The sequence below is a fragment of the Lontra canadensis genome, unplaced genomic scaffold (assembly GCF_010015895.1).
Source record: "Lontra canadensis isolate GAN:19392208 unplaced genomic scaffold, GSC_riverotter_1.0 scaffold15, whole genome shotgun sequence".
NCBI classification, from domain to species: domain Eukaryota; kingdom Metazoa; phylum Chordata; class Mammalia; order Carnivora; family Mustelidae; genus Lontra; species Lontra canadensis.
The window spans coordinates 19,444,632-19,457,349 of NW_022631009.1; the positions used below are offsets into that span (position 1 = coordinate 19,444,632).

The 12,718-nt window shown below is 45.6% G+C and overlaps 1 protein-coding gene across 1 annotated transcript in view; it reads left to right on the plus strand.

Moving 5' to 3' along the window:
- SNX31 (sorting nexin 31) overlaps positions 1-12,718 on the plus strand; it is a 58,514-nt gene that overhangs the window by 24,395 nt on the left and 21,401 nt on the right. The window contains exons 6-9 of the mRNA XM_032858746.1: positions 1,930-2,020; positions 2,976-3,063; positions 6,296-6,365; positions 12,088-12,180. Of these exons, the coding sequence (XP_032714637.1) occupies positions 1,930-2,020; positions 2,976-3,063; positions 6,296-6,365; positions 12,088-12,180 (342 nt within the window). The remainder of the gene's footprint in view (positions 1-1,929; positions 2,021-2,975; positions 3,064-6,295; positions 6,366-12,087; positions 12,181-12,718) is intronic.

Sequence of the window (12,718 nt, forward strand, 5' to 3'; positions counted from 1 at the left end):
CGGCCCCCACTCTGCACCTCACCACCATCCTGCTGGCCTCCTTAAAGAACCAGCAACAAGCTAAAATCTCCGTTTGAGTTTTTTGTTTGTTTGTTTGTTTTTAATTTCTTTTCAGCATAACAGTATTCATTGTTTTTGCACCACACCCAGTGCTCCATGCAATCCGTGCCCTCTCTAATACCTACCACCTTGTTCCCACAACTTCCCACCCCCCCGCTGCTTCAAACCCCTCAGATTGTTTGGTTTTTAACCATTTGCGCTAATTTGGTTTTACTGGTGGTGGTTGTGTTTTGAAGTGTCCTTAACATTTGCTAAGAAGAAAATACTGGGTCTCTTTTTGTCGACGTTTACTCCTCTCAAAAGAAGGTATGTGGGTTTATGTCTTTATAAATTACAAAAGACTTCTCCATTCTCTCCCCCCAACTCCTTTATCTGTCCTGGCATGAGAGCTTGCTGTTTTCACTGAGTGAGTCAGAGAAGAGAGGAGTCTAATCTAAACGGACGTGGGTCACACTCTAGGAAAAGATGTCCTTGCAGCCTGTTACAACCCAGCACACACTCACCCCTGTGCACCCAGGAGCGCTGGGTTTGATTTGGGGTTTTTGCCCTGGCATGGGGATGGGTGAGGTAAATAGAAGGCGAATGGGGACAAGCCTTGACTGAACGTGTGAAAAGTTCCCAGGCTCCCCTTTATTTTCAAAGCTCTGCTGAGAACACCCCCTCATTTCACCCACCTAATAAGATGGTCTCCTGTGGTAACTTACAGATCCCTGATAGGAAAAGGACCCCTTTGAGCCTCATATTTGTACAGCTGTCCCCTTGGAGCCATGCTTAAAGCATCAGCTCACACATACGGCAGTAAAGTTGAACACTTGAGGGTCCCAGAGGTGCCTTTAGGGGGTGCAAGCAAAGAAATCACTCGGGGCCCAGGCTTCAAGAGGGAGGGTCTGGGTGGTTGAAGAAGGGAGAGTCTGTGGTAACATGGACATTCCCGCCGAGGGAAGGTGAGTCAGTGTAAGACGCAGTGAGCTTCCAGCCTCATAAGCCACTGGCAAAAATGAAACCATTAAAAGGAAAGCCGTTTGACAGAAAAGCCAGGGAGGAACATGAAATGAAAGCAGCCTGTGCCTGGGATCTGAGGTTCACTGAGCGAACGTCAGACAAATTAGACTTGACCATCACTGGAGATATCAGACAGAAGCAGGCCCAGGGAGTCAAAGATGGCCCGTAGCTTGGACGGCCAAGTGGCAGGGCATGTCCCTTTTCCGTGTATCAGATAAACCAGCCCATAGGAAGGTCAGCTGGTGTGGGGGCCCCAGCGGCTGACTGCAGAAGGACAGACGGACATGGAGAATGGCTGCTGCCCTCCAGTGGACTGTAAAGACCAAAGCCTTGGGACGCCTGGGTGGCTCAGTTGGTTAAGCAGCTGCCTTCGGCTCAGGTCATGATCCCAGCGTCCTAGGATCGAGTCCCACATCGGCCTCCTTGCTCATCAGGGAGCCTGCTTCTCCCTCTGCCTCTGCTTGCCATTCTGTCTGCCTGTGCTCGCTCTCTCTCCCTCTCTCTCTCTGACAAATAAATAAATAAAATCTTTAAAAAAAAATAAAAAAAAGAAAATAAAAAAAAATAAAAAATAAAGACCAAAGCCTCTGGGAGACACATCTGTGTCCGAGATGGGACAACCAGCCTTGGCAGAGGTTGGCTCGTGTCCATTGTGCTGGAGCTGATTTTTATTTTCTTCACTCTAATTTGTTTAATTTCTTAATTTTCTAAAATTAGTATGATCACTTTCAGATTCAGAAAAGATTCCTTTTAATGTCAGCAGCCCATCAAAGCCCCTTTTTATCGACATTTACAGGCAGTTTTCAAATTCTGCCCATCACCGTAAGCATGGCGGACGTTCCTAACTTTTCTTGTCTTTGGTTACAGGTGGTGTCACACAGAATTGGACTGAGTCAGGAGCTCTTGGGCTACTTCGGCCTCTTTCTCATTCAGTTTTGCAAAGAGGGCAAACAGTCTGGTAAGGAGAGAAGGAATGCAGGGCAGCCAGGAGCCGGGGAGGGTTGGTGTGGGTGGGTGCCCAGCCCACAGGATGCAGGAGATATAGCTGAGTGAGGGCAGTGCATGGGCCCTACTACTGTCCCAACCCCTGGAGCAAAAGTGGGGGATGGAAAGTTGTGTCTGTGTTCAGGGTAAGCTGGGGCTGAGCAGAGGTGGCATGGGGTGCAGAGACAGTAGCAAGATGTCAGGTCCTTCCAGCAACTGCACTGCATCACGTGCCTGCCCTGGCCCCAGGCCCAGGGCCCGTCTCACCATGACCCTCGCACCCTGGCTGCTGACCACCAACCACCCTATAACCTCAAAATGGACAGCTAGACTCCAGGTGTCAGGACACCCCATCACACCATCACTTCTCCTGGTTCGGGAATGTTGGCTATAAAACGTGGATGCTATCGATAAGTTGTCAGATTCCTAAAACTCATGTAATGAGTTAGTGAAAGATGGTGGTATGATTCACATGGCTTACGGATTTCTCTACAGTGTATGTCTAAGATAGGACAAGTTATTTACTTGTGAAATAGTATTGATTATCTGAAGGCAGTTTCCATAAATTCCCAAGAAGCTACAGAGAGGTGGTTTTGAGTTGGAATTAAGGGGTTTGGGTTACGACTTGGCCACTGAGATCTGCCGTGGGCTGGCAAAGGCACCAGACCTCTCTGAACCTCAGGTTCTTCTTCAGTATCCCAGGGTAAAATACCCTCTACTAAAGGTGTTGATATTTTATGAGGATCAAATGCTACTTATTTTTTAAGGGAATTTCAGAAACTTAAAAATTGTGTACAAACGCAAGGGAATATTATTGTTGTGATTATATTCTTTCCAATGTAATGCTTGATTTTCTCATTTCAAAAGCCTCGGTATGTAAACTCTATGTGCTGTTTCAACCAGTAGGACTCTCTTTCCCCTTTCTCTAGTCATGAAAAAGTTGGTGGACTTCGAGCTCCCTTATGTGAGTCTTCGAAGCGCTGAAGCGGAAAACTGCAAGGTCGGACTGAGGAAGTGGTAAGCATTTATGGTGACCGGAGGTATTTTGAGGATGTTTTGGATTCCTGTTGAGAATTTGTTGGTCTCACCCTGTCAGCTCCCAACCTAACAGCTAGAGAGGGACCAGGAACGTGGGGACAGTTGAGAGGAGAACAATAAAGAAGACTGAGTGGAGAGAGAACCAGAATATTTGTCCTGAACAGTAAGATGTTCAGGATGACTTTCACTGGTCTCCCCTAAGTACTTGAGGGTTCTTGTCCTGGAGATGGTGGCCATGAACGCAAAGCTTGAAAAGCCAGTGCTATTGGGGTGGGGATGGAAGCAGGAATGCTGAGGGACTGCAGATCGTGGACTTGCTTTGGAATGGATTATCAGCTGGATTAATTGAAGGAATTGGTTGATGATTCCAAGCAGGTATGATTCATCTGTTGAACCGTGGTATTCCCTGAGGGCAAAGGGTGGACTCAGCCAACTTGCCGTGAATTTGAACTCTAAAGTATTATTCCGCTTACGTTCCTAGAGGATTCCAACAACAAATGCATATAAGCCAGGGCCAGCCATACCCCTAGACTGATTCAACACTTTTGAGAAAATATTACCCTTACCCCCAGAAACAGGAAGCCCTAGGGAGAGTGAACAAATAGAAAATAACAAGAAGTACCCCAGGATGCCTGGGGCCTGAGTAGACTGAACATCTGACTCTTGATTTCAGCTCAGGTCATGGGTGTCAGGGCTGTGAGATTGAGCCCCGTGTCGAGCTCCATGCTCAGTGGGGAATCCGTTTGGGATTCTTTCCCTCTGCTCCTCCCCCTATTCTCTCTCATGCTCTCTCTCTCTCAAATAAATACATCTTAAAAAAATAAATAAATAAGAAGCATCCCCCTGTATATCCCGTAATGTGTAGTCTGCAATGTTTATTACCATGGCTGTACTGGATGGCTTCTTTGGCTCACTGTCTCCCAGCCCAGCTATTTTGTCATCTGATCACAGAAGTTTTAAAGAAAGGCATTTTGTAATCTAGGAATAGTAGTGATCTTGACCTCGTGATGCCTCGCTTAGAGCTCCAGTCTGTGGTTTTGAATTTTGGAAGGATGTTCTGGGCAAGGCTAAAAGTTCATATACTGCTATTCGAAGTATTCTGAAAAACTGTCAAAATCTGTGGCATGGAACCCTGAGAAGGGGAAAAGGAAAAACCTTGAGCAGTTCCATCTAAGTGTTTCTGGAAGCTGTTTAGTATGACAAGCGAGGCTGAGCATGACTGTTCCTGGGGTCAGAGTATGTGAATCTAAATCCCAACCCTCTTGGGTTTGAGTTGAATAACCTTAGCCAAGTTACTCAAGCTCACTAAGCCTCAGTTTCTTTATCTGTAAAATGGGAATGATAATAAGAGTCTACCCCATACATTTAGTATGAGGGTTAAATAAAATCATTCCACATGCTCAATAAGTTTTGGTCTTGTTTGTTGCTGTTATATTGAGGATAATAATGATAATAGTAATAACAGTAACAACAGAAATCCCTGGGGCTCAGACTGCTTCGCTCATGGGCTCTCCAGAGAACTTGACATCAAAGTCATGAGGATTCTGTCCCTCATCTTGAAGCCTTAATTAGAAATTGGGCTTTGCCTATGTCTTCATTAAACAGGTATATTCTAGATCATCAGTGCAAGAGAAGATGTCATTCATGTGTCATCCTCTCAGATCCAGGCAGATTGCCTTTGCCTATGGGAACTGGGAAGAAGGGAGGTCTCACTCCAGTTGTTAGAGCTGAGGGTCACGTCATATGAGGGGGAGAGCCTGGAGTACGATCCTGAAGGAGCTTTGTCCTCTTTCTAGGAAAAGTCTAACTGAGTGGGAGCTGGGAGGCTGGCTTGGCTGCCATAAGCTGTGGGATTCCTGGCAGGTGAAACATCACAATGAAGCCTTGCCAGCCTCTGGGGGATTTTTCGCTCTCTGTGAATTCTCTGGTGGCATCTCTCCGATTATGATACGGTTCCTTGCAGACCAGAGGGAGCCTGCCCTGACCTCTCAGAGCCCCAGTGTGGGATGGGTCTAGGGGCTCTCTAGTTCTGACGCAACAGATCTTCTCTGCCACAGAGAAGAGGGTGCGTGTGCTGCGGGGCAAGTCAGCTAAATAGAATATAACGGAGTGCTTCTGGTGCCTCTCCCCACCCCCCAGCAGGAAGGTGATCTTCAAGTCACATTTTTGTCCTTTCCTAGTCCATGCCAATCCCATTGGTTTGTTAACCATTCATTCCTAAGTGCAGTGATTCTGCTGACGTCTGCCTTCAGATTGGTTTAGACCAGCTGCTGTGGGTCCTTTCCTGACCATTTCTATCCATTCTTAGCAGCTCCTGTGCTTATACAGGAGCTAGGATTTCAGTTTATCCTGGTGAATCTGGATCCGTTAGACAGACATGGAGCACCGCCATTTGCAAGGCACTCTGCAAAGGTCCAGAGGGGCAACTCCAAATAGGATGCAGCCCCGACCTACCTGGTGTCAGGGTCCATGTGAGGAGAGCAGTGGTCAGGAGGAATTTAGGGTGCTAAAGGATGGAGTGGAAGCCTTGGGGAGTGGGGACCAGAGGATGCAGGAAGAGGCAGGCGAGTCAGGGCTGGAGGCTGGGGAGGCCATTGGTCTTGCAGGCAGAGGCGAGAACACATGGTTGGAATGTAGAGTGTGAGGGAGGTAGGTGGGTCATAGATGGAGCTGGAATTAAAGCTAGGTGTCACATGACGGGCACCATGGAGAGGAGCAGGATGAATGATCTAACTCCTGGGACCGAGAGTCCAAAGGTTACTCAGGAAAGAGCCCTCAGGTTAGAATGTAGAGCCTGACCCAGAGGGGCCGGGCTGAGGCAGGCGGCCTGACAAAGGAAGCAGCTCGAGTGGCCTGGGCGTGGGGCAGTGATACAGATGTGGGTATGGGGCTGATGAAGACGCTCTACTGTGGGGTGGGGAGAGGGCCTGCACAGTCACACCCGAGTGCAAACGGGTTGTGGGCCATTTTCCATCAGCTTTAGCGTTTGGCATCTTTCCTCTCAGGGTCCACCAGGCAAGAGCGCAGAGTGTAAAGAAAGTCGGGGACAGAGAGCTGGAGGGACAAACTAAAAGCTTGGCGAGGAGAGGGGTGTTAGTAAGGGGGGGCTCAGTTTCAAGTGTAGGGGGCCACCACCGCAGAGAGCACTGGCTCCCAGGTGTGCCCACCGGCCATGGCGTCTGAATGACCTTAATGCTGCTGAACCACACAGGTACACGGACCCGTCCCTGGACTCCATGCTGACGGACTGCCCGGCGGCGCTCCAGTTGTTGTACATGCAGGTGAGGGGGACCGAGGACTCGCAAAACACCAGATGGTCTTCACCATTTGGGATTGAAACCATTAGAAAAAAATGGGTAATAGTTAAGAATTCTACCTCCCAAGCTAGGAGAGACAAATGCACAGAGACAGAAAGTACAATGGAAGTTATTAGGGGCGAAGGGGCAGGGAGTTACTGTTTAACGGGGACAGAATTTTTGCTGGGGCTGCTAAAAAAGTAGGTGTAAGAGAGTGTTGATAGTTTCACGACCTTATGAATGTTTTTAGTGCCCCTGAATTGTACACTTAAAAATGGTTAAGAAGTGGGGTCCCCGGGTGGCTCAGTCAGTTCAGCTCTGCCTTCGGCTCAGGTCATGCTCCTGGAGTCTCAGGATCGAGCCCCACATTGAGCCCCACGTCAGGCTTTCCACATAGGGCTTCCTGCTCAGCAGAGAACCTCCTTCTTCCTCTGCCCCTCCCCTGCGCATGCACGCGCGGACACACTTTCTCTCTCTCTCTCTAAAATAAACAAATAAACCTTTTTAAAAATGGTTAAAATGATACATTATAAATAAATAAATATATATATATATATATTTAATTTAAAATTTAAAAAAATTTAAGGAAGCAGAATTTAGAGAGAAGAAAAGTTCTACCTCCATTTTAACAATCTCTCTGAGTTTCCCAGCCAACACTCCATCATCTGGACCAATTTACATGAGCCTAGAAATGATGTCCCTGATAATCTAAAGCTACATGTAGTCCCCAAATCTCATTTTAACATCCTCTTCTTTTTCCCTGAGGCGACAAGCATCGTACCTACCCACATGGCCCACTTCAGAGATGTGTAGCCTGTGAAGCAGCACTGGGCCTCATGCTCAGAAGGGCCCCACACTTGTTTAAGATTCTGCTGTCGCCATCTTGAAATGCTTAATTTTGGAACAACAGACCCCACATTTTCATTTTGCATTAGGCCCTTTCAAACTATGTTGTTGGTGCTGCCTACCCCAATGCCCTAAGCCGCGCCCCCCCCCCCACGCCCTGCCCCAGAAAGTGCGTTTGGAGTTTGGCCTCCTTTCCTTTCCCAAGCCGGGTGGTGAAGGTTCTGCTAAGCAGAGGGATGGTCAGGGGATGCTGCCTCTGTGATAGGTCTCCAGTTACCTCCCCAGCCCCACCTTTGTTCTCCTGCCTCACCAGCCCCCTGTCACTACAGACACGATGTTTCTCCATGGAATGGGAGTTACCACTTGCACAGAAAGGCAAAGACAGGGTGCCTGGTGGCTCAGTCAGTTAAGCGTTCAACCCTTGGTTTCATCTCATGAGATTGACCCCACATCAGGCCCCACACTCAACAGGGAGTCTGCTGGAGATTCTCTCTCTCTGCCTCCCCGCCCCCCACCCCCCTTCACTCTCATTCTAAATAAATCAATGAATCAATGGATAAACAAACAGTTTACAAAAAGGCAAAGACAGAGTGGCAGATTTCCCTTTTATATTTATAAAGCAGAAGCTCTTCTTTGAAGAAATGACCACACTTCCATATTATCTTGTAAAGCAACCACTAGGTGCTTTATGTGCCCAGGGAGAGGAAACTTCTGGGAGTTTTACTGAGCTGTATGCGAAAGGACTGCCTAGTATAGGCCAAGCAGGGAAGCAGAAGGCAGGAGAATCACCAAATGCCTCAGAAGAAAGAAGCTGGGGAAGGTCGGCATGATGGGCCCATGCACCGGGCCCCAAAGTCACAAGGCATGCCACCATTTAACCGGCAGTGTTTTTACTTACTGTCTCACAAAAACATGGTACCAGAATCCATGGTGCCTACAATCTGACAAAGTAAAGCATCACTGACATCTCTGTTTCCCCCACTAGACCACCAGCCTCATGCAGGGACCTTGGCTTTTCCATCACAGGATGGAGCACCTGGGTGTAGGACCTAGCAGACACACGGAGCCCAGAGGCTAGAGTGTTGATAAGGGGTGACCTTCTTATGTGACTTTTTTTTTTTTTTAGATTTTATTTGTTTATTTGGGAGAGAAAGACAGAGATAGCGAGCAGGAAAGAGAGAGAGAAGCAGGCTCTCCATTGAGCAGGGATCCTGATGCGGGGCTCGATCCAGGACCCTGGGATCATGACCTGAGCCAAAACCAAGAGTGAGACACTTAATGGACTGAGCCACCCAGGGGCCTCTCTTAGGTGACTTCGTAGGAGACCAAGGCAATCTAATAAATCATCTTCACGAAGCTCTTCTAAATTCTAAGGAGGCAAATCAAAATATCACTTATTGAATATTTAATGTTTACTACTGTAGTTTAATGGCTAGAATACAGTTTTGAGTTCATTTCTGATCATACTTTGATCCATGTAATTAAACCCACATGGTGTGCTTTGGAACATAATTTACCATTTTAAATGTCTTCCGAGGCTCACTGCTGTTGTAACCTTGCTATTATTGTGCGTTATGAGTTGTGTCTGGTCTGTTTGATACCACATCCTTGGTGGAGAAAGCATCACCCAGTTCCGCTGTTGTTCTGGTGGGAAACAGTCTTTCTGGCCTGGTTTCCAGGATACATTATGGGGAAAAGCAGAGGCTACCAACGTCATTAGAGGAATTTTATCTGTCTTCATCAAGGAGTTGTAAACCAGAGAGAAATGCTCTGTATTTCCTCTGCTTATAGTTGGGGGGAAAAATGGCTTCACGGAAAGCACACTGAATTCAGTCTCGAAGATGCATTCTGTCCCTTGCTGTGCTGTGGGCTCTCTCTCCGGTATGATTGAGGACCCACCACCTTCATTCTTCTGATCCTGATCCAATCTCATCGCTTAACAACGTCCCCCGTTAAGCGATGAGATTGAAGTTCTCTCTCAGCTTGAATAGACTGTTATCCAAATTGTAGATCTTTGCCTGGCAAAGTCTTCAAAAGATGGTTGCCGGTGGTATAACCATCTGTGCCATTACTATCAATATTCTCATTGTTTGATGAATCCACACAGAGGTACCAAGAAGTTGGCCCCAGGGAGTCACAGCCATCATTGTGGCCTCTTTTGGGGAAACTCTTCTCAGCTCCCCTTGAAAGAAAATGTTTCCCTTCCTCTCTGCTCCTGTGGTATTTCGTTTATACCCATTATGGTCCTTCTCACCCAGCCTTGAAAATACTGCCCACGTACATATTTGCCTAACTAGACTCTGCAAGGCTCAGGGCAGAGACTGTCCTGGGAGCTTAGGATGTGTGAATGTGTGAGAAGCAATCATCCTTTTAAAAAAATTGATGCAGAATGTTCTTAGGAGTTCTTCCGATAAATAATGGTGTCATCATAATTGCTTTTGATTTTTCTAAAGCAGCTATGCCTCGTGACATCCTGGGAGCCAAGTGGACCCCCACATGTTTTTTTTTCCTTTTTTAAAATTTGAGGAACATGAACAAAATGGAAGATTGTATATACAGCTATAAATTTCTGGATTTTCTCAAAAATATTGAGGCTTGGTCAATTCTGGGTCTGCGTTTCAGCACCACTGGCCAGAATGATAATTTTGTGCAAATTAGAACAAGAGGTCCCTTCTTCCAGGCAGGCTTAACCCCATATCAGGGCCTGTGGCTCAGGGAAGGGAGCCTGGGTTGACCATTACCTTCCCTGGAGCCCCAGAGCCTGGTGCCCTTCATGCAGACCCAGGTCTACCCGCAATAGTCCTGGCCTTGCTGTGCCATGCCTCCACCAGCTAGAGCCGAGTGGCTGATGCCTTTCTCTCCATTTCTCACTGCGGGGGATATGGGATATGCATGATGGAAGCATGTGAAACCCGTGGCTTAGGAGATTTCACTTGATTTTAAAAATCAGTATCTACAGGGTGCCAGGGTGGCTCAGTGGGTTAAGCCCCTGCCTTCGGCTCAGGTCATGGTCTCAAGCCCCACATGGGGCTCTCTGCTCAGCAGGGAGCCTGCTTGCCCTACTCTCTCTGCCTGCCTCTCTGTTTATTTGTGATGTTTCTCTCTGTCAAATAAATAAATAAAATCTTAAAAATAAAAAATCAGTTTCTACGTAAGTCTTCAGCAGCCAGTCTTTGGGGGGCCAGAGAACTGAGCAGAGGCATTGTCTAAATTTGACTCTCTCATTGTTAGGAGAAGTCCTGTATGTCATGTATTTGATGACTCTGGAGCCCATAATCAGGGTTAAATCTTTTCAAAGGTAGTGAAACAAGAGCAGTCTGGTCCTGCTGAGGTATGGCATTTAAATCTCTGTGTCTGAGAGTCCCAGGTCGCCTAATGCTGAATGACCTATCTTCCGTGAGTCCTTACTGTTGTGATTGCTGTTTAACTTCTTTCTTTAGTCATGCTTTCTCTCTCATACCTCTGCCCTGTGATAACAGCCCCTTACGGGACTCTACCACCAAGTAGAATTCGGGAGAGGAAAAGATGTTCCATTCTTCATACCCATATCAATTCCATTCTGGCAGGGTGTCTGTGCTTAGTCTTGAGAATAGTTGGTGACCAGGAGAAGGTCTTGGGGTGGGTAGCTGTCCACATGCTCAGAATTCAGTGGCTGGGCCAAGGACAGGAGGACTCAGTGCAGTGGACAGATTGGGATTTTGACCCAACTCTTGCCAGGTTGCCATGGTCTCAAAAGCCATAAACTCTCTGGACCTCAATTTACCTATCTGTAAGATGGGAGGGGAGGATGTTCCTATCCCACAGAATAATTTGGATAAAGTCAATAAGAAAACCTATCTAAAGCAGCTTCTCAACAAATATTATTTTTCTTCTCCTCTCTAAACCCATCTCCTTTTCCTCAATCTAAATAGCTAAATCAAAACTTTATTCAGCTTTTCATTCTCCATTTGGAGATAAGGCATCACCAGTAACACTGAGGAATGGAACACGTAAACCTATACTAAGACTAGGATGTAAATAAGTGTCTGACAATTAGTGAAGAATTGTTGAGTGTTTGCTGCGTGTAAGACCTTGGACAAGAAACAAGAAACACTGAGGTGAAGGACTCAACCCTGAGGGGTTGACAGGCTAACTGAAGACCAGTGGAAAACTTCTTTTAAAACATGATAAATAAAAGCAGCACAGGATAATCATACCAGTCTCAATCCCATCAGTTCTATATGGAACTTTCTGTTTCCCTCAACCCTTGCTAGCCCTGAATATTATATATATATATTAGTGTTTACCAAGTTCAGAGGAAAAATATATAGATTTGTAATTTGGAATTCCTTTTTGTTGATTACTGATACATATTCCTTGTTGACATTTTTCCTATTGCTTTACATAAATAATATCAACTTATCCCCACATATAATGTTTTCTCTGGTTTGCCATTTATTTCTTAGTTTTGTTCTTGATGGCTTTTATGTATAAAAGTTTTATATTTTCATATAATTACATATTCCTTTATATTTTAAAAATATTATTCCTTACCTCAAGATCAGGCTTTTTTTTCCTGAAATTTTTTTTAATAGCTAAACCTTTATCTGGATTTATTTGATTGGGTGGCATGAGAAAAGAGCAACTTTACTTTCTCTCCCAAGTGTGGCCAGTTGTCCCCAAACCATTGAACGAATTCTTCCTATACCCACTAATTTAATAAATAACCTTTATAACATGCTAAATCCTTGTATATGTCACTTGGGTCTGTTTCTATAGCCTTTCATACATGAATGTATTTTTGCCAGATTAATTCATTTCTGCTCATCTTGAGCAAGCAAGTAAGTAAGGTTGCTAATTTTACCACTTCTGTTGTTTTAAGGCAGTTCAGGACATTGAAAAAGAATGGGCCAAACCCACAGAGGCACAGAGACAGAAATTACAGGCTCTCCAGAAAGAAGACAACCAAACCAAGGTAAATCAGATATTGCACCAAGAGAAATTCCTTGGAGGGGAGTTAAAGAAACATATTAGAATTGAGCTGTTTCTTAATTTATAAACCCACCAACCACAAAAAATGGTTTAAGATTAAGAAATGAGAATATCATCATTATTTTTTCTGATTATATTATTTAAAGATTCTGAAAAATACAGACAATAGATTGTGGTGAACCCTTTGCGCAGTTAATACAGACCCTCAGCATTTTTTTTTAACAACCACAGAGTATTCTGTTTTATAGTTATCATTTAGCTAACCAATTTCTTATTATTGGAAATCTGGTGGTTTCCAGATTTGCTGCTATAAATCACTTTGGCAGCAAGCACCACAAGGCCCAGGACTGTGTCTAATTTATATCCTGTATGTTCCCAACACCTGGAACCGTTCCTAGCTGAAGGTCCCGGAACACTACAGCCAGCATCCTCTGTCTTGGAGTACGTGTTCTATTATTTCTTAGAATATATTTCTAGAAGAACGGTTTTAAAGCTTCCATAAAGGTTGTACCAGCTCGCAC